Below are 25,465 nucleotides of genomic sequence, written 5' to 3'. Positions count from 1 at the left end.
ACAGAGAACATTGTAGGTGGGAGCAATGCTGTATAATTACAAAAGAACAAAGAACAAAGAGAACAAAGAAAATTACAGCACAGGAACAGGCCCTTCGGCCCTCCCAGCCTACGCCGATCCAGATCCTTTATCTAAACCTGTCCCCTATTTTCCAAGGTCTACTTCCCTCTGTTCCTGCCCGTTCATATATCTGTCTAGATGCATCTTAAAGGACGCTATCGTGCCCGCCTCTACCACCTCCGCTGGTAAAGCGTTCCAGGCACCCACCACCCCCTGCGTAAAAAACTTTCCACGCACATCTCCCTTAAACTTTCCCCCTCTCACTTTGAAATCGTGACCCCTTGTAACTGACACCCCCACTCTTGGAAAAAGAGTCTTTGCTCAATGAAGCAGTTGGCTGTGATGTGGACTGAGTGAAGGTGATAGCAAAGTAATCGGATGGGTGGAAGGCCTCTGTCTCCGAATCAACTTGGTCAGTCCCTCAGCCCATTGATATCAATGGCAGCCTCATCGGCTGACAGAATATGAAAATGTGCGAACTGCGGTTCAGTGAGAGTCTTCATCGAACAACACATGTTCACAGATGCTATGTCAGTGAAGTGTCGTGGGGCTATGCTGACAATATCACTGAGTGTATTACCTTAGCAGGCTGGATCAGATCATTGAGCTTCTTTGTGCACAAGTTCCAAGTCCAAGGGGATAGATTGCAAGGTGTTCCCAAGTCATATCAATGTAAGGACATTCAAATACTTTGCAGAACTGTCAGTCCATTCTGAAACTCAAAACAGGTGGGAAATGGCAGCTGGCTGCTAAGTGAGAATGGACATTTGGGAAGGTAACCAATACTGAAGAAATAGTCGCCACGGGTTCAGGAAGCACAATTACCCTCCCGAACACCATAAGGAGAGAGTACAAAAAAGCATAGAAAACTTTTATCTGTTGGAAGCCATGCTATTTTCATGTGCTGTTTCTCTTTTCAAGCCACCAGTTCAAAATTACAATCATCCCAATGATGTTACTTTTTGACCTTTCTGTAGTAGTTTGCTGCAACTAAATGGCTGGCTCGACCATTTCAGAGGGCAGTTCAGAGTCAACCACATTGGATCTGGAGTTACATGTAGGCCAGGCCGAGTAAGGACGGCAGGTCTCCTTCCCTAAATGACATTAGTGAACCAGATGGGTTTTTATCGGCAACTCAATTGCTTAACCGTCACCATGACTGAGATTTGCCTTGAACAAATATTTACTACCTCTGTCACTGACACAGTGAGCAGCAGTGAGCAGCATCTACAAGATGCATTCAGCAACTCACATCACTTTCAACATCACCTTCCAAACCCACAAACTCGACCACCTGGAAGGAAAAGGGCAGCAGATGCATGGGAATACCACTACCGAGTCACACACTCTCCTTACTTGGATCTGTATTGCCATTCCTTCACTTTCCCTGGATCAAGCAGGGTAGCATGGTGGTTAGCATAAATGCTTCACAGCTCCAGGGTCCCAGGTTCGATTCCCGGCTGGGTCACTGTCTGTGTGGAGTCTGCACGTTCTCCCCCTGTGTGCGTGGGTTTCCTCCGGGTGCTCCGGTTTCCTCCCACAGTCCAAAGATGTGCGGGTTAGGTGGATTGGCCATGCTAAATTGCCCGTAGTGTCCTAATAAAAGTAAGGTTAAGGGGGTGGGGGTTGTTGGGTTACGGGTATAGGGTGGATACGTGGGTTTGAGTAGGGTGATCATGGCTCGGCACAACATTGAGGGCCAAAGGGCCTGTTCTGTGCTGTACTGTTCTATGTTCTATGTTCTATAAAATCCTGGAACTCCCTCTCAGACAGCACTGTGAAAGTACCTGTACCAGACGGACTATCCTGATTCAAAAAGGCAGCTCAGCACCATCTTCTCGAGGGCAATTAGGGATGGGCAACTAAAGCCAGCCTGACCAGAAGGCCCAAATCCCTTAAAATAAAAAGAATAAAACAAGCGGGTTAAGCAGAAAATGGAGGGATTGGTGTAGAATATTGGTTGGCAAATATCCTAGTCGATTCTAACTGCTTGGCCTCTTGGCTTTTGCTGGCGTAGCAGTGTTGAAAATGCCTCTTTATATCTGTGCTGATGCAATAGAGGGCAGTCTCCACAACAAGTGAGGGTGCGCAAAGAGCAAACTGAGAACAGTCTTGCATCATAGAAGAGGAATCAACAGTGGTGGACCAAAGTGGTAAATAGGTAAATTTAGTAAGAAATCCACAAAGCAGTGATAAAACTATTCTTCTGTAGAAGGTTCACTGTGGGCTCGAAACGTTAACTGTGTTTTTCTCTTCACAGATGCTGCCAGACCCACCAAGTTTATCCAGCAGTTTGTGGCTTTATTCCACATTTCCAGCATCCACAGTATTTTGCTTTTATAAAATTATGCTTGTTCAAATTATTGTACTTAAATTAAGCATAATTTTTTTTTAATTATTCTTGGATTTGAGATTTTTCACTGATGTCACACTCACAGCAGAAGGTGACCCAATCTGGCTAGGTGACATTTCAAAGAAAATCTTTTTATCTGATGACATTTTGTTATCTTACAAGTTATTTTTGTTGAGAGATAAGGGGGGGAACAAAATGCCGAGACTGGTAATATAGCACATCACAGGTGACAGAAAGTTTAGTCTAGTGTGATGAGAGTAGAATTTGTTATGTATTATATTTCATATCTGTTGCAGTAATGTTTTAAAACCCTGGGCTCAGGTATATATCTGTTGCAGTAATGTTATTAAAACCTTAGGTTAAGGTATCCAGACTGGGTTTGCTAAAGCAATAATTAAGAAGTTGTAAAAGCAAAGATTTTGTTTTTATTCTTACGGGGACATGGGCATCGCAGGCTGTGCCAGCATTTATTTCCCATTTCTAATGGCCCATGAGGGAGCAGTTAAGAGTTAACCATGTTTCTCTGGGTCTGGAGTCATCCCAGGTAAGGATAACAGATTTCCGTCCCTAAAGGACATCAGTGAACCAGATGGGTTTTTAAAAAAATATTTTTATTCAAGGCATTTTTACAGAGATAAAAAGAATCAGAAGAACAACAGAACAATTCAATTAACAAGTAACAACCACATCCCACCTGCTCCCCTGACACCTACCCCACCTCGCATCCGACCTTCCTCATTTTAACCCCCTGATCCCAACCCCTTATTCCCCCACACCCCGCCCTTGCTGATTCCTCAAACATCCTTACAGATACTAATAAACGGCTTCCATCTCTGGGTGAACCCCTCTGCTGACCCCCTCAAAGCAAACTTAACTTTATCCAGCTCAGATATTCTGCCAGGTAGCTCACCCACACTCCCACTTTCGGGGCTCTGAGTCCTACCACCTGAGCAAAATCCGTCTCTAGGCTATCAGGGAGGCACAGGCCAAAACATTGGCCTCTTTCACCCCGTGGACTCCCTGGTCTTCCAACACCCCAGATATCACCACCTCTGGACTCGGAACCACCTCCACACCCAACATCTCGGACATTCCATCCGAGGATCCCTGCCAGAACACCCTCAGTCTTGGGCACACCCAGAACATGTGGACGTGATTCTCTGGTGCCCCTGCAGACCGCCCACACCTTCCTCTACCCCCGCAAATAACCTACTCATCCTCATCAAGGTCACATGGGCCCTATGTATCACTTTAAACTTAATGAGAATGCGCTCACCCTCCGCAAACTCTCCACCCTCATCTGAGCCCCGACCTCCCCTCCCAGCTCCACCTCCCATTTATGCTTAATATCCCCAACCAGGACTCCCTCCCACTCCATCAACTGCTAACAGACATCGTCCCCTCCCCTATCTCACCTTTGACAGCTCCTTGTCCTGCAACCCCGAGGGTGGCAAACCAGGAAAGGATGACACCTCTCTCCTTACAAAGTCTCAAACCTGCAGGTACCTAAACCCTTTCCCCATGGGCAACTTATACACTTCCTCCAAGTGCTCCAACCCCGCAAATTTAGCCTGTATAAACATGTCGCCAAAGTGCTCAATCCCTGCCTGCCACCATCTCCTAAACCTCACATCCAGCCCCACCGGTAAAAACCTATGGTTATTACAAATTGGTGCCCACACCGAGGCACTCTCCAGCCCCAAATGCTAACTCCATTGCTCCCTTAGGGCCTACGCCACCACTGGGCCTGCGGAGTACCTGCCGTTGTGCAAAAGTGTAGTGCCTTGTTCTGCATTACAAACCAGCTGTTTAGCCCACTGTGCTAAACCAGCCCCAGTTAAACAACTTAGCAAGTACTTTGCTTGTTTGCTAACTTTATTTATAAGTGGCATTTGATCTATATTGAGTTGCTTAATTGGAGTTCGTAACAGGTATGGGTAGTAAGATGTCAATTTTTCGGTGTGTTTAAGAACCATTTAACTAATAATTGTAAAGTTATTTTCTTTGATAATGTGGTTAATTCTGTGTTTGAATTAAAGTTTGTTTCAACATAAAGGATACCTTTTGGTCAGAGTCATCACTCCTGGGTGAATAATCCTTTCCTCATAGTTTTACAAATTAGTACAAATTGTTTGGCATCTGGCCCAGTCTCCTGGCAAATGTTGGGGTCTAGTCCAGTATCCTGACACTAGTAATGTTTGTGCTGCAGTAGTACACTGGCTGCAACCTGGGTGGCCAACTTGGCAGAATGTGAGGTGAATTTTCCCAGTGGCCTCAATCTAGCTGGTTTAGAAAATGGAACCGTATTTAAAGGAGGCATGAAAAAACATTGGCGGACAAAATAAATGAAAATCCCAAGGAAAGTATATTAAGGGCAAGAGGGTAACCTGGGAAAGAGTCGGGCATTAGGAAATAAAGTGGCAACCTTTGTGTGGAGCCAAAAGACATGGGTGAGGTATTAACTGAGTATTTTGCAGCTGTGTTCATTGTGGAGAAGGATGATGTAGGTATAAAAAGGTGATATAATTGAACAGATTAGCATTCAGAGAGAGGAGACGTTAGTGGTTCTAGCTGGCTTAAAAGTGGATAAATCCCCAGGCCCAGATGAGATGCATCCATGACTGCTGTGCGAGGCAAGGGAGGAGATTGCAGGGGCTCCAACTCTAATTTTGAAATCCTCTCTGGCCACAGGAGAGGTGCCAGATGACTGAGGAACAGTAAACGTAGTACCATTATTCAAGAGTAGCAGGTACGTCCATATCTAAAGTATGAATGCAGTTTGGCATCCACACTTTCAGAGAAATGTACAGCTTACAGAGAGAGTGCAAGGAAACTGGAAGGCTTGAGGAGAACACCTTATTAGCGGTGATTAAGAATTCTTGGATTACAATCTTTAGAGAAGAGAAAATTGATTTAGTTGAAGGTTATAAATTGATACATGGCCTTACTACCTCTAAGCCTAAAATATTATTCAGTTCCAATTACAATACTATGCGTGGTCATCAGTATTCACCACAGAAATTTGGTTCACATCTTGGTATTCAGAATTTTTTTCCCCACACAGAATGCTTTGCCTGATTTTCTGAAAATGTAGGGGGCTGAATTTTCCACCATCGGGATGCTCCATTTTGCCGTCAGCCCATGGGTTTCCCAACGGAATGGGGCAGCACCACAATGGGAAAGCCCATTGACCAGCCGGCAAAATGGAGCACCCCGCCGGCGAGGCGAACCAGAATGCAGCAGGACGGAGAATCCAGCCCAGTGACTTTTAAAAGACTTGTTGGAAACAAGGGCCGGGATTCTCCCTTACCCGGCGGGACAGGGGGTCCCGGCGTGTTGGAGTGGTGTGAAACACGCCGGTGTCGGGCTGCCCCATAGGTGCATCCGCACCTTTAGGGGCCAAGCCCTCACACTGAGGGGCAAGGCCCGCGCCGGAGTGGTTGGCGCTCTGCCGGTTGGTGTGAACGGCCTTTGGCGCCGCGCAGGGGAGGGGATCTCTTCCACCTCCGCCATGGTGAAGGTGGAAGAAAAAGAGTGCCCCCACGGCACAGGCCCACCAGCCGGTCGGTGGACCCCGATCGCGGGCCAGGCCACCGTGGGGGCACCCCCCCGGGGCCAGATCGGCCCGCAACCCCCCCCCCCCCCCAGGACCCTGGCGTCCGCCTGCGCCACCAATCCCACCGGTCAGGTAGGTGTTTTGATTCCCACCGGCGGGAGAGGCTTGACAGCGGCGGGACTTCGGCCCATTGCGGGCCAGAGAATCGCCGGGGGGGGGGGGGGGGGGGGGGGCGACCGGCGCAATTCCCGCCCCCGCCGAATCTCCAGTGGCGGGGGTTCGGAGAATTTTGGGGTAGAAGACAGTTGTCTGAGGTGCAAGGGCAGCCCTGCAAACCATGTCCACATGTTTTGGGCATGCTCGGAGCTTAGAGTGTTCTGGCAAGGGTTCGCGAGGGCAATGTCCAGGTGCTTAACAGACGGATGGTGCCGAGTGCAGAGATAGCGATCTTTGGAGTGTCAGAAGACCCGGGGGGGTTCAGGGGGCGAAAGAGACCGACGTCTTGGCCTTTGCCTCCCTAGTAGCCCGGAGACGGATTTTATTAATGTGGAGGGACTCGAAGCCCCCGAGTGTAGCGACTTGGGTTAACGACATGGCTGGGTTTCTCAGCCTCGAGAAAATAAAGTTTGCCTTAAGAGGGTCTACGCTAGGGTTCTCTCGAAGGTGGCAGCCGTTTGTCGATATTCTCGGGGAAAATTAAAATGTCAGCAGCAGTAGCGATCCGTTGGGGGTGGGGGGGGAGGGGTGAGTGCTTCATTGGGATGGTGTGGAAAGACTGGGTCGTGTGGGATAATGTCTATTTAATTGTTATTGTATATTCTCTTTTTGCACTATGTTAATGTTCACTCTATTTGTTTTGTTATTCTGGTTACTACTGTTTTATTATGAAAAATTCTGCAAAACCTTAATAAAAATACTTTAAAAAAAAGACTTGTTGGAAACATGCGATTTCTATATATGTATTGTCTGATGTTATTTCTGATGTTTTTGTTTTTAATACTGTGCCAATGTACTTCGACTATATGGCAATAAAGATTAATGACAAAGGGAAGTCCAGGAAAGCGGGTCAACATCAGTGGTAGGGAAATAATTGGAAAGAATTCTGAGGGACAGAATTAATCTTTACATGGAGAAGCAAGGATTAATCAAGGATCATCAACATGCCTTTGTCAGGGGAGGGGGATCTTGTCTAACAAATTTGATTGAATTTTACAAGGAGCTGACCAGATGTATAGATGCAGGAAGTGCAGTTGATGTAGTCCACATGGACTTCAGTCAGGCTTTTGACAAGGTGCCGCATTGGGGACTGGTTAAAGAGTGTAAGAGCACACAGGATCCAGGGCAATTTGGCAAATTGGATCCAAAATGGCTGAGTGGCAGGAGACACAGGGTAATGGTCGCAGCTTGTTTTTGTGACTGGAAGCCTGTGTCTAGTGATGTACCGCAGGGATCGGTGCTGGATCCCTTACAGTTTGTAGTGTACTTTAATAATCTAGAGGTGAATGTGGAGGGTATGATCAAAAAGTTCGCAGATGTCACAAAAATTGGTGGTGTGTTAAATAGCAAAGAGGAAAGCCTCAGGTTTTAGGATGATATAGATGGGCTGGTCAGATGGGCAGAACAGTGAAAAAGTGAATTTAACCTTGAAACATATGAGGTGGTGCATTTTGGGAGGACTAACAAGGGGGTATATAATGAATGGTTGAAGTATAGAGGACCAGAGGGTCCTTGGGTGCATGTCCAAATATCCCTGAAGGCAACAGGACAGGTAGATAAGGTGGTTAAGAAGGCATATGGGATACTTGTCTTTATTAGCTGGTACTTAGAACATAAGAGCAGGGAGGTTATGATGGAGCTGCATAAAACGGTTGTTAGGCCACAACTAGAGAACTGTGTGCAGTTCTGGTCAGCACATTATAGGAAGAATGTGATTGGACTGGAAAGGGTGCAGAGGAGATTCACCAGGATGCTGCCTGGGCTGGGGCATTCCAGCGATGAAGGGAGGCTGGATAGGATGGAGTTGTTTTCCTTGGGGCAGAGAAGGCTGAGAGGTGACCACCTCGAGGTGCATAAAATTATGAGGGATGTCAATAGGATAGGAAACATTAATAACCAGGGGGGTCATAGGTTTATGGTAAAGAGCAGATGATTTTGAGGGGATTTGAGGAAAAACGTTTTCACCTAGAGGGTGGTGGGAATCGTGAACTCCCTGCCTGAAAGAATGCTGGGGGCGGGAACCCTCATAACTTTAAAAAGCGTTTCGATGAGCACTTGAAAGCCACAGCATCCAAGGCGACAGACCAAGTGCTGGAAAATGGGATTAGAGTAGATAGGTGCTGATGGCTGGCACTGACGCGATGGGCTAAAGAGCCTCTTTCCGGTGCTGTAAAACTCTGACTTTATAAATTCCCCCAAGTGTCAATGCAAGTTGCAAATCCTATGATGATGTAATCCCGTGCCAGTCACTGCAGTATCATGTTTGAAACACAACCTCAAATACTGTGAACTCTGAAAATTCCCACATTACTAATATCTGAAAGGTCACAGTTTATATTTGAAGCAATTGGTCACATTTGTTTACTTCTGAGAAATTATGAACAGCATTTCTCTAATTCACCACTGGTTAACTCGAATAGTTAGGATGCACCACTACTGTGCTAGGGATTTTCCCTAGGTTGGCTATTTTAATACGGGTTCGGTGTTTCCCCAGGCCGCATTATCAGACTGTGCTTGTACCTAATGGAAAATTAATGCGAAGGTGCATCATAAGATCGTCTCCAATTGCTGCAAATGTGCGAGTAATTCCAATCTGTTGGCACCAGCAGCAGCCTCATAGTGACTACTCAGCTCTTTGGCACCACATCAGTTACACTGCAGAAAAGCTCTGTCTCAGGGCTGCTTGTGTGTGGTGTTCAGCTAATGTCGTGACCACTTCATCAAACGATCCTTAAAGTGAGAGTAAAGTGGTTCTGAAATCTAGGTGACACATACTTCCATCTGACACCCAAACCCACTTAATTCCAATGACTGAGACAAAAGGAAACCCCAAAGCTAATGGAATACTTTTGATGCTGATTTCAAATATTTATTGAACTAAAGCCGTGTTTAAAACTCGTGAAATCTACATTTGAAACTTGATTTGCAACCAGTTACTCGGTTGTTCCTTTGTACTTCATTGGATATGATGGCTTAAAAATGTACCACTGCCGACTTCTTTTTTGACTTGGCAAATAATAGGCAGTTCTTCTCTCTCACAAGAGAAGAGCCTCTGCCAGGGTGCCCAGGTGGCACTGCGAAGTCGGCAGGGCACTGCCTGTCAGGGTGCCAGGCTGGCTGTGCCAAGGTGCCTAGGTGCCAAGGTTGCTCATGCCAGGAATCGGGCCAGGGGTGCCCTGCCCTTAAGAGGTGGGGTAAAGGCGGTGAGGGGGTGCATGGCTTGAGGACCTCCTAAGAGGTCAATTCAGGCAGTGGAAGGGTCTGGAGGCCACGGTGGGGATGCCGAGGAAGGTCGGGAGATCGTCAGTGCAGGGCAGTTCTGGTCACCTCACTATAGGAAGGATGTGGAAGCATTGGAAAGGGTGCAAAGGGGATTTACCAGGATGCTGCCTGGTTGCAGGATAGGTCTTATGAGGAAAGGTTGAGGGAGCTAGGGCTTTTCTCTTTGGAGTGGAGGAGGATGAGAGGCGACTTAATAGAGGTTTATAAGATGATGAGGGGAATAGATAGAGTGGACGTTCAGAGACTTTTTCCTCGGGCGGATGTAGCTGTTACAAGGGGGCATAACTATAAGATTCAGGGTGGGAGCTATAGGTGGGATGTCCGAGGTAGGTTCTTTACTCAGAGAGTGGTTAGGGTGTGGAATGGACTGCCTGCTGTGATAGTGGAGTCGGACACTTTAGGAACTTTCAAGCGGTTATTGGATAGGCACATGGAGCATACCGGAATGACAGGGAGTGGGATAGCTTGATCTTGGTTCCGGACAATGCTCGGCACAACATTGAGGGCCGAAGGGCCTTTTCTGTGCTGTACTGTTCTATGTTCTATGAAATGAGGTAAGGGTATTCCTGACCGAGGCCAGAAAACAAGTAGAGTCTTGTTCGATAGAGGGGTGGTCAGCGCTGAGAAAAATCCCGCTATTAGCACCTAAAATGGGACTCTGATTTTAACTCGTTGAATCGCGCCCTAGATCTCATTCTCAACACTACTGAATAAAATTCAGCTCCTTGTCACAGGGAATCTTAACCCAACCTGCAGGGCAGATGACAGTTGGGATTAGAGTGGTCACCATTTTACAATTTGTCCTATATTACATTCTAATACAAAAACGCAAGAAATAGGAGTTGGCCACCAGCACTTGAATGAACGAATGAAAATCGCTTATTGTCACAAGTAGGCTTCAATTAAGTTACTGTGAAAAGCCCCTAATCGCCACATTCCGCCGCCTGTTCGGGGAGGCTGGTACGGGAATTGAACCCATGCTGCTGGCCTGCCTTGGTCTGCTTTCAAAGCCAGCGATTTAGCCCTGTGCTAAACCAGCCCCTCCCCTTCCAGCCTGCACTGCCATTCAGAATGATTATGGTTCATCTATCAATTATTTATCCATCTCCACTTTAAATACTTCTAATGATCATCCTCCAGGGTAGAGAATTCCAGAGGTTCACCGCCGTCTGCGGAAAAAACATTTCTACCCATCTCAGTTTTAAATGACCGGCCCATTATCTTGTCGCTATGTCCCCTTGTTCAAGATTCTCCCACTGGCGAAAGCATCTCAGCATCTACCATGTTAAACCCTCTCAGGATCTCATCTGTTTGAATAAGGTCACCCTTGACTATTCTAAACTCCAAGAAATACAGACCCAAACTATTTAGTCTCTCTTGATGGGGTAACTTTATTGCAGTGTTAATGTAAGCCTACTTGTGACAATAAAGATTATTATTATTAAACTCATCCCAGGAATTAACCTGGTAAATCTTCTTTGGACTGCCTATATCCTATTGTTACTATATCCTATTTTTAGAAAAGGAGACCAAACTATATGCACTATTCCAGGTGAAGCCTCACCAAAACATCACCATTTTAAACCAGCATCTGAAACCCTGGGTGAGTTCTCCCAGTGAGCCAAAAAAGACACAGCCAGAGGGAGTTTGGGAATTCAAAGTTGGGTGGGGAGGAGGTGCTTTTTAACCCTGGTAAGTGACTGGTAAGTAGTTTTTTTTTCTTTTCATTGTCTAATTTATTTATTTTTACTTTGAAATTGTAGTTGTATAAGTTTACCTAAGGTTTAAGACGTGGCAGGAGATCCCAGACCCGTGTCATGCTCCTCGTGTGCGATGTGGGAGCTCAGGGACACGTCCACTGTCCCTGGCTCTTTCACGTGCAAGAAGTGTGTTCAGTTGCAGCTCCTGTTAGACCGCTTGACGGCTCTGGAGCTGCGGATGGACTCACTTTGGAGCATCCGCGATGCTGAGCAGGTCGTGGATAGCACGTTTAGCGAGTTGGTCACACCGCAGGTGAAAGTTACTGAGGGAGATAGCAAATGGGTGACCAAAAGACAGAGCAAGAGTAGGAAGGCAGTGCAGGTGTCCCCTGCAGTCATCTCCCTGCAAAACAGATATATCGCTTTGGATACTGTTGAGGAAGATGGCTCACCAGGGGAAGGCAGCAGCAGCCAGGTTCATGGCACCGTGGCTGGCTCTGCTGCGCAGCAGTGCAGGAAGAAAAATGGCAGGGCTATAGTGATAGGGGACTCGATCGTAAGGGGAATAGACAGGCGGTTCTGTGGACGCAATAGAGACTCCAGGATGGTATGTTGCCTCCCTGGTGCAAGGGTCAAGGATGTCTCGGAGCAGCTGCAGGACATTCTGGGGGGGGGAGGGTGAACAGCCAGCTGTCGTGGTGCACATAGGCACCAACGATATAGGTAAAAAACGGGATGAGATCCTACAAGCTGAATTCAGAGAGTTAGGAGTTAAACTAAAAAGTACGACTTCAAAGGTAGTAATCTCAGGATTCCTACCAGTGCCACAAACTAGTCAGAGTAGGAATGTCAGGATAGATAGGATGAATGCGTGGCTCGAGAGATGGTGGAAGAGGGAGGGATTCAAATTCCTGGGGCATTGGGACCGGTTCTGGGGGAGGTGGGACCAGTACAAACCGGACGGTCTGCACCTGGGCAGGACTGGAACCGATGTCCTAGGGGGGGTGTTTGCCAGAGCTGTTAGGGAGGGTTTAAACTAAGGTGGCAGGGGGATGGGAACCGATGCAGGAAGTTGGAAGGTAGTAAAACAGAGACAGAAGCAAAAGGAAGTAAGGGGGAAAGTGCAAGGCATGAAGACACAGTCAAAAATCAAAAAGGGCGACAGTACAAGGTACAGTGACTGAGGGGAGCTCAATGAATAGGCCCAGTAATACGAAAAGGAATAAAACGGGAGATGTTAAGATTCAAAACAGAGGTAAAAAAACCAACATAAGTGTACTTTACCTGAATGCTCGTAGTATTCGGAATAAAGTAAATGAGTTGATGGCGCAAATCATCGTGAATGACTATGATTTAGTGGCCATTACTGAAACAGGGTTAAAGGATGGTCACGACTGGGAGTTAAATATCCGAGGGTCTCAAACTATTCGGAAGGACAGAGTGGATGGTAAGGGAGGTGATGAAAAAAAAATGAAAATCGCTTATTGTCACGAGTAGGCTTCAATGAAGTTACTGTGAAAAGCCCCTAGTCGCCACATTCCGGCGCCTGTTCGGGGAGGCTGGTACGGGCTCTGTTATGTAGCTCTGTTATTTAAGGATGACATCTGGGCAATAGTAAGTGATGACATCGGTGCTATGCAGGATAAGGTTGAATCCATTTGGGTGGAAATCAGGAATAGTAAGGCGAAAAAGTCATTGATAGGTGTAGTCTATCGGCCACCAAATAGTAACGTTATGGTGGGGCAGGCAATAAACAAAGAAATAACTGATGCATGTAGAAATGGTACAGCAGTTATCATGGGGGATTTTAATCTACATGTCAATTGGTTTAACCAGGTTGGTCAAGGCAACCTTGAGGAGGAGTTTATAGAATGTATCCGCGATAGTTTCCTAGAACAGTATGTAATGGAACCTATGAGGGAACAAGCGGTCCTAGATCTTGTCCTGTGTAATGAGACAGGATTGATTCATGATCTCATAGTTAGGGATCCTCTCGGAAGGAGCGATCACAATATGGTGGAATTTAAAATACAGATGGAGGGTGAGAAGGTAAAATCAAATACTAGTGTTTTGTGTTTAAACAAAGGAGATTACAATAGGATGAGAGAAGAACTAGCTTAGGTAGACTGGGAGCAAAGACTTTATGGTGGAACAGTTGAGGAACAGTGGAGAACCTTCCAAGCGATTTTTCACAGTGCTCAGCAAAGGTTTATACCAACAAAAAGGAAGGACGGTAGAAAGAGGGAAAATCGACCGTGGATATCTAAGGAAATAAGGGAAAGTATCAAATTGAAGGAAAAAGCATACAAAGTGGCAAAGATTGGTAGGAGACTAGGGGCGAAATTCTCCCCCCCCCACGACGGGTGGGAGAATAGCGGGAGGGCCTTCCCGACTTTTTTGAAGCCCTCCCGCTATTCTCCCCCCCCCCCCCCCGCCGAAATCCCGACACGAATCGCTGCCGCCGTTTTTTTACGGCCGGCAGCGATTCACAGCTGTTAGAAGGGCCGAAGTCCCAGCCCTTTACGACCTTTTTACGAACGGCAAACACACCTGGTCCTGCCATTCGTAAAAACGTCGTGACCACCTGGAAAAAAATAACCATGGCACCGATTGGCACGGCAGTACCACGGCCGTGCCAAGGGTGCCATGGGCCCGCGATCGGTGCCCACCGATCGCGGGCAGCGGGCCCGATGCCCGCGCACTATTTGTCCTTCCGCCGCCCCGCAGTATCAATACGCGGGGCGGCTGAGGGGCAACCCGGACCGCGCATGCGCGGGTTTCGCGCAAAAACGCGATGACGTCACCCGCGCATGCGTGGGTGGAGTCTTCCCACCTGCGCATGCGCGGCTGACGTCATATGACGCGTCAGCCGGCGCTAAGTCCGACAAGCGGGCTTAACGATTTTCGTTAAGCCCGACTTGTCGGGGCCTCCGACGTCGGGCTGCTAGCCCCGACGGGGGACCAGAATCGGTCCCCCGTCGGGAAGGGGCGCGATGCCGTAAAACCGCCCGGGTTTTACGGCAGTTTGACGATTTCTCCCGTTTTGGGAGAATTTCGCCCTAGAGGACTGGGAAATCTTTAGGGGGCAACAGAAAGCTACTAAAAAAGCTATAAAGAAGAGTAAGATAGAGTATGAGAGTAAACTTGCTCAGAATATAAAAACAGACAGTAAAAGTTTTTACAAATATAGAAAACAAAAAAGAGTGGCTAAGATAAATATTGGTCCTTCAGAGGATGAGAAAGGAGTTTTAATAATGGGAGATGAGGAAATGGCTGAGGAACTGAACAGGTTTTTTGGGTCGGTCTTCACAGTGGAAGACACAAATAACATGCCAGTGACAGATAGAAATGAGGCTATGACAGGTGAGGACCTTGAGAGGATTGTTATCACTAAGGAGGTAGTGATGGGCAAGCTAATGGGCTAAAGGTAGACAAGTCTCCTGGCCCTGATGGAATGCACCCCAGAGTGCTAAAATAGATGGCTAGGGAAATTGCAGATGCACTAGTGATGATTTATCAAAATTCACTAGACTCTGGGGTGGTTCCGGTGGATTGGAAATTAGCAAACGTGACACCACTGTTTAAAAAAGGAGGTAGGCAGAGAGCAGGAAATTATAGGCCAGTGAGCTTAACTTCGGTAGTAGGGAAGATGCTGGAATCTATCATCAAGGAAGAAATAACGAGGCATCTGGATAGAAATTGTCCCATTGGGCAGACGCAGCATGGGTTCATAAAGGGCAGGTCATGCCTAACTAATTTAGTGGAATTTTTTGAGGACATTACCAGTGCAGTAGATAACGGGGAGCCAATGGATGTGGTATATCTGGATTTCCAGAAAGCTTTTGACAAGGTGCCACACAAAGGGTTGCTGCATCAGATAAAGATGCATGGCATTAAGGGTAAAGTAGTAGCATGGATAGAGGATTGATTAATTAATAGAAAGCAAAGAGTGGGGATTACTGGGTGTTTCTATGGTTGGCAATCAGTAGCTAGTGGTGTCCCTTAGGGATCCGTGTTGGGCCCACAATTGTTCACAATTTACATAGATGATTTGGAGTTGGGCACCAAGGGCAATGTGCCCAAGTCTGCAGATGACACTAAGATGAATGGTAAAGCGAAAAGTTCAGAGGATACTGGAAGTCTGCAGGGGGATTTGGATAGGCTAGGGTCTGGCAGATGGAATACAATGTTGACAAATGTGAGGTTATCCATTTTGGTAGGAATAACAGCAAACGGGATTATTATTTAAACGATAAAATATTAAAGCATGCTGCTGTGCAGAGAGACCTGGGTGTGCTAGTGCATGAGTCACAGAAAGTTGGTTTACAGGTGCAACAGGTGATTAAGAAGGCAAATGGAATTTTGTCCTTCATTGCTAGTGGGATGGAGTTTAAGACTAGGGAGGTTATGCTGCAATTGTATAAGGTGTTAGTGAGGCCACACCTGGAGTATTGTGTTCAGTTTTGGTCTCCTTACTTGAGGAAGGACGTAATGGCACTGGAGGGTGTGCAGAGGAGATTCACTAGGTTAATCCCGGAGCTGAAGGGGTTGGATTATGAGGAGAGGTTGAGTAGACTAGGACTGTACTCATTGGAATTTAGAAGGATGAGGGGGGATCTTATAGAAACATATAAAATTATGAAGGGAATAGATAGGATAGATGCGAGCAGGTTGTTTCCACTGGCGGGCGAAAGCAGAACTGGGGACATAGCCTCAAAATAAGGGGAAGTAGATTTAGGACTGAGTTTAGGAGGAACTTCTTCACCCAAAGGGTTGTGAATCGATGGAATTCCTTGCCCAGTGAAGCAGTTGAGGCTCCTTCGTTAAATATTTTAAAGATAAAGATAGATAGTTTTTTGAAGAATAAAGGGATTAAGGGTTATGGTGTTCGGGCCAGAAAGTGGAGCTGAGTCCACAAAAGATCAGCCATGATCTCATTGAATGGCGGAGCAGGCTCGAGGGGCCAGATGGCCTACTCCTGCTCCTAGTTCTTATGTTCTTATTAAACTCCAATCCCTTTGCAATAAAGGCTAAAATGCCATTTGTCTTCTTGACTACTTGTTGGACCTGCCTGCAAGCTTTTTGTGATTCATGCACTGGAACACCTAGATCCCTCTGCACTCACTCTTCTCCAGTCTCTCTCTCCATTTAGATAACAATCTGCCTTGTGATTCCTCCGGCTGAAGTGCATGACCTCACACTTCCCCACATTAAACTCCATTTGCCAGGTTTTCGCCATAGATATCTATCTATATCTTTTTGCAGAGTCACAATATCCTCATAACAACATGCCCTTCCATCCACTTCGTATCATCGGCAAATTTAGAAACCTTATATTTTATGCCTTCCTCCAGGTCATCAATGTAAATAGTGAATAACTGTGGGCCATGAACTGATCCTTGCGGTACACCACGTGTTACATCTTTCCACTCTGAAAAGGACCCATTTGTTCCAACACACTGTTTTCTATGTGACAGCCAGTTTTCATTGCATGCGAACACACTTGCTCCAATTCCATGGCCTTTTATTTTACGCACCACCTCTTGTGCGGCACCTTATCAAACGATTGACTCCAACATCTTGCCAATAATAGATGTCAAACCCTGCCTTCCGCCTTTCTCCCTTTTTGAACAAGGGGTTGGCTGTTTTCCAATCTTCTGGTACCCTCTGGGAATTTAGTGAGTTACAAATATTTTCGACCAATGGCTCCACTATCTCTGCGGCCACTTCTGTTAAAATCCTAGCATGCAGTCCATCGGGTCCTTGTGGAAAAAGCAGAGTCCCACCTGCGCCAACCACACCTGGTTGCTGTCGGCGGGAACTCTGCGCGAAGGGTCAGGGTGCGGGAAAGTACCATTGTCAGATATTTCACATCTGCTGCCTTGTAAAGTTTTTCCTACCACTGTTTCTTTGGGGATTGTAATCTGTGTATGCTTTTGGGCCAAAAATCAAACCAGGCAACTTCACCAGCTTCCTGCTTGGCAGGGTCAAGAGAAAACAGCCTTGGGTGTGCTTGTTGCTAGCACCGGGTCCTCAGCAGGTGCTATCTACTCTAACTTATTGCCCATGCTCCATATTCTTCCTTCCCAAGTTGATTTGAGTGAACACCAACTCTGTTCCCGAGGTATACAGATTTGAACTTAATGCTTTCTCTCCTGCCTCAGTGAATTTTCTGAGTAGAGGGATTAATTTTCCTTTGAAACCAACAAAATTGCCTTTCCTGCATTCCTTATAGTTTCTATAAATGCACAAATATGTCTGACGACTGTTTCATAACTAATAAACTTCTGTAACATGCAAACGATACTTATTCCAGCCTGAACACTGCTGTGTCAGGCAGAAACATCAACCCACAGATATGAAAATTTCAAATCTTCCCACAAGGAAAATGTGCCCTTTAACTCACTTGATCTTGTTTTGTTTAGCAGGAACTCAAACCACATTGGTATACTAACCTAGCGCTGTTGCCAATAATGTAACCACATTGGTATACTAACCTAGCGCTGTTGCCAATAATGTAACCACATTGGTATACTAACCTAGCGCTGTTGCCAATAATGTAACCACATTGGTATACTAACCTAGCGCTGTTGCCAATAATGTAACCACATTGGTATACTAACCTAGCGCTGTTGCCAATAGTGTAACCACATTGGTATACTAACCTAGCGCTGTTGCCAATAATGTAACCACATTGGTATACTAACCTAGCGCTGTTGCCAATAATGTAACCACATTGGTATACTAACCTAGCGCTGTTGCCAATAGTGTAACCACATTGGTATACTAACCTAGCGCTGTTGCCAATAATGTAACCACATTGGTATACTAACCTAGCGCTGTTGCCAATAATGTAACCACATTGGTATACTAACCTAGCGCTGTTGCCAATAGTGTAACCACATTGGTATACTAACCTAGCGCTGTTGCCAATAATGTAACCACATTGGTATACTAACCTAGCGCTGTTGCCAATAATGTAACCACATTGGTATACTAACCTAGCGCTGTTGCCAATAGTGTAACCACATTGGTATACTAACCTAGCGCTGTTGCCAATAATGTAACCACATTGGTATACTAACCTAGCGCTGTTGCCAATAATGTAACCACATTGGTATACTAACCTAGCGCTGTTGCCAATAATGTAACCAGAAGCACAATGTGTTGGGGTATCCACAAATGGGAGTCAAACAATGGCCTTGATATGAACCCTTCATGGATGGGGTGGGGTGGCTAAGGAGTTATGTCTGGCACGTGCCCCATACTTTTATCGCAAAACTGAATGTTTCACCAGTACATTAATTAATTAAAAATTAATAAACGTATTTAAATTTGGCTTCCACAGTGCAATTGGAAGATTGGTCTGAAATTGACAAGCTGCTGCTCTGGTTTCCCATGAATCCAGAAAGCAAACGATGAAGGGGAGGTACCGAACTGCCAGTTTTACTGTTTTCAGCACTCCTTGTGGGCTAGGTGGAGTAGCGTTACTCCCTCCAGCTCCTCAAAAAGTCCTTTAGCCTCTCGCAGACCCAATCACCTGTCTTCTAGCCCCTAATGACACAACCTCTCTCTCCCCCATCCATGCTGATTATATTCATCGCTCCTCCATCCTGGTCATACCCACTTAGCCCCAAACCTCGGTCATAGGGGTCCATATCCAAGAGCCTCCCGCATGCCTTGGTTGCAGCCTCCAGCTATCCATCAGCCAGGCTGTTAATTTTGCCAGGTGTTGCATATGAAACAAGACCAAAAAAATGTGAATAAGGTTCTGCCTTTAAGTTTAGCGGGAATTCCATATCTCTGGCCTTGCCAGATTCTTTGTTGTTTTTGGCCTTCCCCACACCCTCCTAAGGCCAGTGTGTTTGATCCGTTTTAAAACACAAGGGTAGGTTTCTCAGACCATATGTGCAGGTACAGAATGAGCCTCGGGGGTTGGCACAGCGAGCCCTCAACCACTCTTGATTCAGACTGTGTGGTGAGATATTGATAAACAAATAGCTGTTTTTTTTTAAATGCTGTTTGATGGAGTCGGTGATTGCTGATCTTGAACACTGCAGAAAAGAGAGTCATATTGTTCAATCGTCATCATGCTCCCATCAGGGCGAAAGCAAGAATGACAAATTTCAAACTATCGCAACAATTTATACCACATGAGGAAAGAGTGCTGATTGGTCGGCAGATCCAACGCTGATTTGCTAAGGCGTTGCCATGGAGAGAGTAATTTATAAAAGGTGCAAGGTTTGAAGATATTCCTTTTGTTTGAAGAGAACGGGTTCCTGCCTGTGAATGTAAACTGCTTCCCACAAGTGTAAATGTACGAGCTCAACTTGTTGTCTTGAATTGGCTGTTTGTGTAACTATGTGGGTATTCCAGTTATATAACAGGTGCTGAATAATCATAAGATCACATTGGACTATCGTAGCTATAGGGCGTGATTCAATCGTAAAGGTCCTATGTCTGGTTTTGGACATGTTGAGTGGGGTGTTTCTCAGCAACTGCCGAGCTGCGAAAGACCCCACTATTCAATGGCACTTTGCCAGGGTTTATTTTGAACTCAAGGAGGTTCTCCCTGCCAAGGCCGCACTTGGCCTAGCGGGAAAGGCTCCTCACAGATTGGGATGCCATTTTGGAAGGCGGCCCGATCTTTTCCCCCACCCGTCTTTCAGCTCCCTCCTGTTTTCGACACCCCCTCCCCCCAAAGCCACAGGGAGGCACCCAGGATCACCTATTTCTCCCTCCCCCCCCCGTTCCTGGCAAGGCCCCCCCCGGCCAAGGCCCGATCCCCAGCAGCACCGACCTGGTAACCAGGAACTGCCACCATGGCAGAGCCACCATCTGGGCACCCTGGCAGTGCCAGGACAGCAGGGTGCTAAGCCAGCTGTGCCAAGGTGCCCGGGTACCACCCTGCCCTGTCCACGATCACACAGGAGTCTCTAATGGCCAGGAAGCCCCGCAGGTGCCATTATGACTGCTCCATGTTTGTGGAAACCAGCACCAAATGGCACCATGACGTGGTCTCCCCAGTGCTGCCGTGAGGGCCCGGTATCAGAATACCTCAAACTCATATTTACATGAGCTTAATGAGAGCGAGATCCAGATCCCAACGTCTTGCGAGAGTCAACAACCTTGCCCCGACACCAAGGCTGCTGAATGGCGCCCATAGTGAACACAATCTCCTCTCCTCCACATGCAGGTTGAGAAATTCTCAAATGGGTTCCCCATTATTGTCTACTACGGGCCTACCTTCAATGGTCAATATATACATTGGGACTCGTATGGCTTTACACTCTAGAAGATTGGCCTTATCAGCAATCATATTGAAAATCCAGAAGGAGAGATTTCAAATGGTGGTCTCTATGGGGATACAAATGTTAAATATAAATTTAACAGAGAGATAAAGAGTTCTTTGTCTTTGATGCACTTCATAATATGTTGAAATATCAAATACAAGTTACATCATATGCAATAAACCAAGTTAATTCAGAAGTAAATATCTAGGTAATGGAATGGCAAATGCAGAAATGATTTAATTTAAGACTTTATGATGAACATGTTGGATACATTTTCACTTTGTCAAGTTGCATTTTATTTATTGTTGCGATTCTAAAACAGCAGAAAGTGACACAGAAGGAAAAAGGTGAATAAAAATGAAATTCTGTGATGCGGATAAAGCGAACAGCAGTTCAGTGTTTGATACACTAGCTAGGTTATTGATAGCACAGTTTTTCCTCTGTCACCATTTAACAAAAATTAATTCAAGCCAATGGATAATTCAAAACTCATCAATCTCAATTTAATCCCCAAATATTAACACTTGTAAAATAAATTCTGCTCAATTGTCACTCAACATTCAAAATAGTTAGTCTTCGGATGAGCAAATTGTGATTTGTAAAACAAATGGCTAACTCTTTGCACAGCCTCAAATCCATCTTTCCTTAAGTACTTTCAAATTTTATTATTGAACTGGTAGAAGAAACAGGAGATAGTGTGGCACTCCCAGTTCAGGCACCCATCACGTGACTAAGTCTGGAGATAACCCATCACTGAGACTCAAGCATTCCTGTTTAATCACGAGCCCAGAGTCACGAAGAAGCAAATTTTTAGCTGGAAAAAAAAACTGAAATGTGCGAATGTTGCTCAAGAAGGGAGTAATGTCAGCTTTTGCTCCTTTTTAAAATAAATTTAGAGTATCCAATTTTTATTTTCCAATTAAGAGGCAATTTAGTGTGACCAATCCACCTCCCCTGCACATCTTTGGGTTGTAGGGGTGAGACCCACGCAGACACGGGGAGAATGTGCAAACTCCACACGGACAGTGACCTGAGGCTGGGATTGAACCTGGGACCTCGGCGCTGTGAGGCAGCAGTGCTAACCACTGCGCCACTGTGCCACCCACATCAACGTTTGATCCTAGGATGGAGGCATCTTGGAGGTGATCTTATGAAGTTGTAGCACGGTCAAGGGAATGGAAGAGATAAATCCAATCTATATTTTTAAACTAGAGTAATTGCGCGAGAATTGATATCAAGACCTCCTTCACCTAAAGGATGATCAGCACCTGGAATCCAGATCTGAGTAGGATGGAGGTGGTGCTTTAAGCTAAATTAGATGTTATAACAGGAGAACTGTGGGGTCTTTCTCAATTGATTAACTGAGGTAGGGTTAATTGTCTTCCTTAATCATGGTTGGTTCATACACTGGTGAAGGAAATTATTTGATTAAGGATGGAGAGCACATACAAAGAGAATCCACTCAGACATGGGGGCATGGGGTGGGGGGGGCACCTTGGTTCACAGATAGATAAGAAGGGCATTGCTGTGTAATAATTCTGCGATTCTATGTAATTAGCCATTTGTCGTGAGGCGATAATATTATCACAAATACTTTATGATGAAAAGACAGGGAATTCCACATCCATATTGCTCAGTCTGAATAGTAAACTCATTGCACAACCAAACCCAACACAGTTAAACCAAGAATCTGCTTGCCACTTCTCAAATTTCGGGAATCATTTTGGGTGATTCAGGTTTTGTTTTGTGTCTTGCCCTAACCCCTTTCCTCCCCCCAAAACACCCTCGTGACATTGCAATTTCCTTGCAATCTAATAATACATCAGAGCTAAATTACCAAATGCAGACCTATTGGAGCAGAATTAAATGCTCAGAATTGGATCGGAATCAAGTTAGAACTGCCCCATGACACCCAAACTCTTTTCACTGGGATTCTTAAAAATAGGACGAACATTTGGCAAGAAGAGCTGCCCGGCCACAGGAGACCTGCTTGATTCAAAAATCTCTGAAACTGACAGCAATATACTTTCTTCACACAGTGCTGATAAAAAGAGATGAAGTAAAGCTATCTAGATATCATAGATTTAACAGTTCCCATTTACTATTTATACTGAGCTCTTCCCATTATTGCCAATGAAATATTTTCAATTCTCAGGGTTTCAGTTCCACTCATGATACTGACAGAGGTAATCCCTTATTATGTTTGTTTTTGTAAGACCTGTGAAGGCAAACAAAATAAAAATCTATCTCATCATGCCTTGGTATCAGTCAAGCAAAAGCAGCAAAGCAGTTTTTCTGGTAGTTCGATGTAATGCAAAGTTGAAGTTGCTCTTTGAAAGCTTTCGACGCTGACCTTTTCTGTCTTTCAGTCTTCAAAGTTCTGGGTCATCAGTTGGGCAGACGCCACTGGGCTTCCCAGGTTGAACCTGGACACAAATGAATCCAAGTCCCAAGAGCCTAAACCAAAAAGATAAAGCAGCGTTGGTGTGAATCGGGCTGATGTTAACACACTGCAATAGAATCCTATTACCTGTAATCTATTGAGGCGTGCAACTTGCCTGTATATGCATGGTTATATCAGAACGAGCAGACTGAGGGATTTGTAAATATTTGCTTGTATCAGGTTTGTGTATGTAGATTTGGAAGGTTCATAAACTGCAAGTATATAAGAATTTCCAGACAGCAGTGAATAATTCAGGGATAATGTACTCTTGGATTTCAGAAAAAATTGTAAAGCAATGTTTAATAACTCTGGTGCGGCCGCTCCTGGAGTACTGCGTGCAGTTCTGGTCACCACATTATAGGAAGGATGTGGAAGCTTTGGAAAGGGTTCAGAGGAGATTTACTAGGATGTTGCCTGGTATGGAGGGAAGGTCTTACGAGGAAAGGCTCAGGGACTTGAAGTTGTTTTCATTAGAGAGAAGGCTGAGAGGTGACTTAATAGAGACATATAAGATAGTCAGAGGGTTAGATAATGAGAGTCTTTTTCCTCGGATGGGGATGACCAACACGAGGGGACACAGCTTTAAATTGAGGGGTGGTAGATATAGGACAGATGTCAGAGGCAGTTTCTTTACTCAGAGAGTAGTAGGGGTGTGGAATGCCCTGCCTGCAACAGTAGTAGACTCGCCAACTTTAAGGGCATTTAAGTGGTCACTGGATAGACATATGGATGAAAATGGAATGGTGTAGGTCAGATAGGCTTCAGATGGTTTCACAGGTCGGCACAACATCGAGGGCCGAAGGGCCTGTACTACGCTGTAATGTTCTATGTTTGTGACAACCTGTGTAATTTCCACCTTGTAATTCTTTGTCTTGTATTCTTCACACTATATGTAACATATCCATATCTGTTTGTTAATGATCGGCAGGTTTCTTACAATTGCTGTTTGCGGAATTGCACTACATTCTTTATGTACATCTTTACAATCTTGCTACAAGTAGTGAACAAGGGATCGACTGGGTTCATTTCCACCCTCGTAGCGATTATAAACCTGACACGAGACCTGGAACCTACCTCACTCTACAGGGTGGAGGAGGTGCAGGGGGGAGAGGGAATCAGAAGGGGCTGAGCAGTGGCCAGCAGTAGCCCACGCATTTGTCATAGAGCTGGAAGAGCACCCTTGCGCCCCTTGGTCTCACATTAAGTATTTAAAAAAACATATATTTTTGCTGGCCGTTTTCAAAGTTCACACTGAGCTATGGTCTTGTTCAGTGCTAAATACTGCACATTACCAAAAAGACTAGCTATGTACAACAACATTTTATTGTGAACACTTAGAACATAGAACAGTACAGCACAGAACAGGCCCTTCGGCCCTCGATGTTGTGCCGAGCAATGATCACCCTACTCAAACCCACATACCCGTAACCCAACAATCCCCCCATTAACCTTACACTACGGGCAATTTAGCATGGCCAATCCACCTAACCCGCACATCTTTGGACTGTGGGAGGAAACCGGAGCACCCGGAGGAAACCCACGCACACACAGGGAGGACGTGCAGACTCCACACAGACAGTGACCCAAGCCGGGAATCGAACCTGGGACCCTGGAGCTGTGAAGCATTGATGCTAACCACCATGCTACCGTGAGGCCCCTACAGTGTCGCTGGTGAGGTGACATCGAGATCAGCTAATCCTGATCCAATGACTGCTGTGTTCAGGACCAACACATTCCCTGTTTGAGCCTGAAAACAGTCTCTGGTCCTTTGCGAGCATTCTCAAGAGTCTAACAGCTGTTTTAGAGCGCAGGCTTTCCCTATTGCACTTAACCAATATGCTATTAGACATGATTCTGACAGTCCAAAGGCAAGCAGCTTGGCTCTCTAAACAGGACCAAGAGAAATGGACCGAGCCCAGTGTCATACCCATTCTTTTCATGCACGGCAAATGGACGGCCACCAGAAATTTGACCTGACGTCAGCTGAGTTAAAAGAAAATTACTGCGGAGGCTGGAATCTGAAATGAAAGAGAAAATGCTGGAAAACCTCAACAGGTCTGGCAGCATCTGTGGGGAGAGAAAAGAGCTAACGTTTTGAGTCCAATGACTCTTTTGTCAAAGCTAACAGACAGAGGAAATATTTATACTGTGGAGTGAGAATGAAAGGTGAGCCGTAGCCACAGAAATCCAGCGAAACCGGGTGCTAATGGCCACAGAAACCAAAGGGAAAGAGTGCTAATGGCAGTCCCCAGAGAGAACAAAAGATGTGAAAGGCCAAACAGCAGAGAAACTAACATCAGAGTGTGAACTGTAAATGTGGGGGGGGAGGGGGAAGCAAAGAGGAGAAAGGTTAAGGAAAGGTGGATAAGATGGGGGGTGGGTTTAATATATATTAAGAAAGACAAGTCAGCTGAATTTACTGATGATAACTGTGGCAAAAGGCTTCTGCTCCATTTGGGACCAGTGAACCTAGCTTGTGACGAATCGTGTGCTAAGTACTGCATTATCCCTTTGACACGATTGACATAAATGATCACATAATTCTCCTCCATCACCAGTCCT

The 25,465-nt window shown here is 45.7% G+C and overlaps 1 protein-coding gene across 3 annotated transcripts in view; it reads right to left on the bottom strand.

Annotated features, from left to right (window-relative positions):
- Window positions 1-25,465, bottom strand: part of LOC119957425 (phosphatidylethanolamine-binding protein 4) — a 581,902-nt gene that overhangs the window by 77,064 nt on the left and 479,373 nt on the right. For 2 of the 3 annotated variants that reach the window (XR_005458803.1, XR_005458802.1), the window contains exons 7-8: window positions 22,814-22,917; window positions 20,414-20,524 (exon numbers count right to left, since the gene is read on the bottom strand). Coding sequence is in view for 1 of the 3 variants with exons in the window: in XM_038785480.1 (XP_038641408.1) it covers window positions 22,826-22,917 (92 nt within the window). In the remaining 2 variants the exon portion in view is untranslated. Of the gene's footprint in view, window positions 1-20,413; window positions 20,525-20,677; window positions 22,918-25,465 lie in introns of those variants that run through there. The other variant, XM_038785480.1, reaches the window with a different exon arrangement.

This window comes from Scyliorhinus canicula, chromosome 26 (assembly GCF_902713615.1).
Source record: "Scyliorhinus canicula chromosome 26, sScyCan1.1, whole genome shotgun sequence".
Taxonomy (NCBI): domain Eukaryota; kingdom Metazoa; phylum Chordata; class Chondrichthyes; order Carcharhiniformes; family Scyliorhinidae; genus Scyliorhinus; species Scyliorhinus canicula.
The sequence above is the reverse complement of the archived record's forward strand: the minus strand, read 5'-3'. Positions and strand labels throughout refer to the sequence as shown.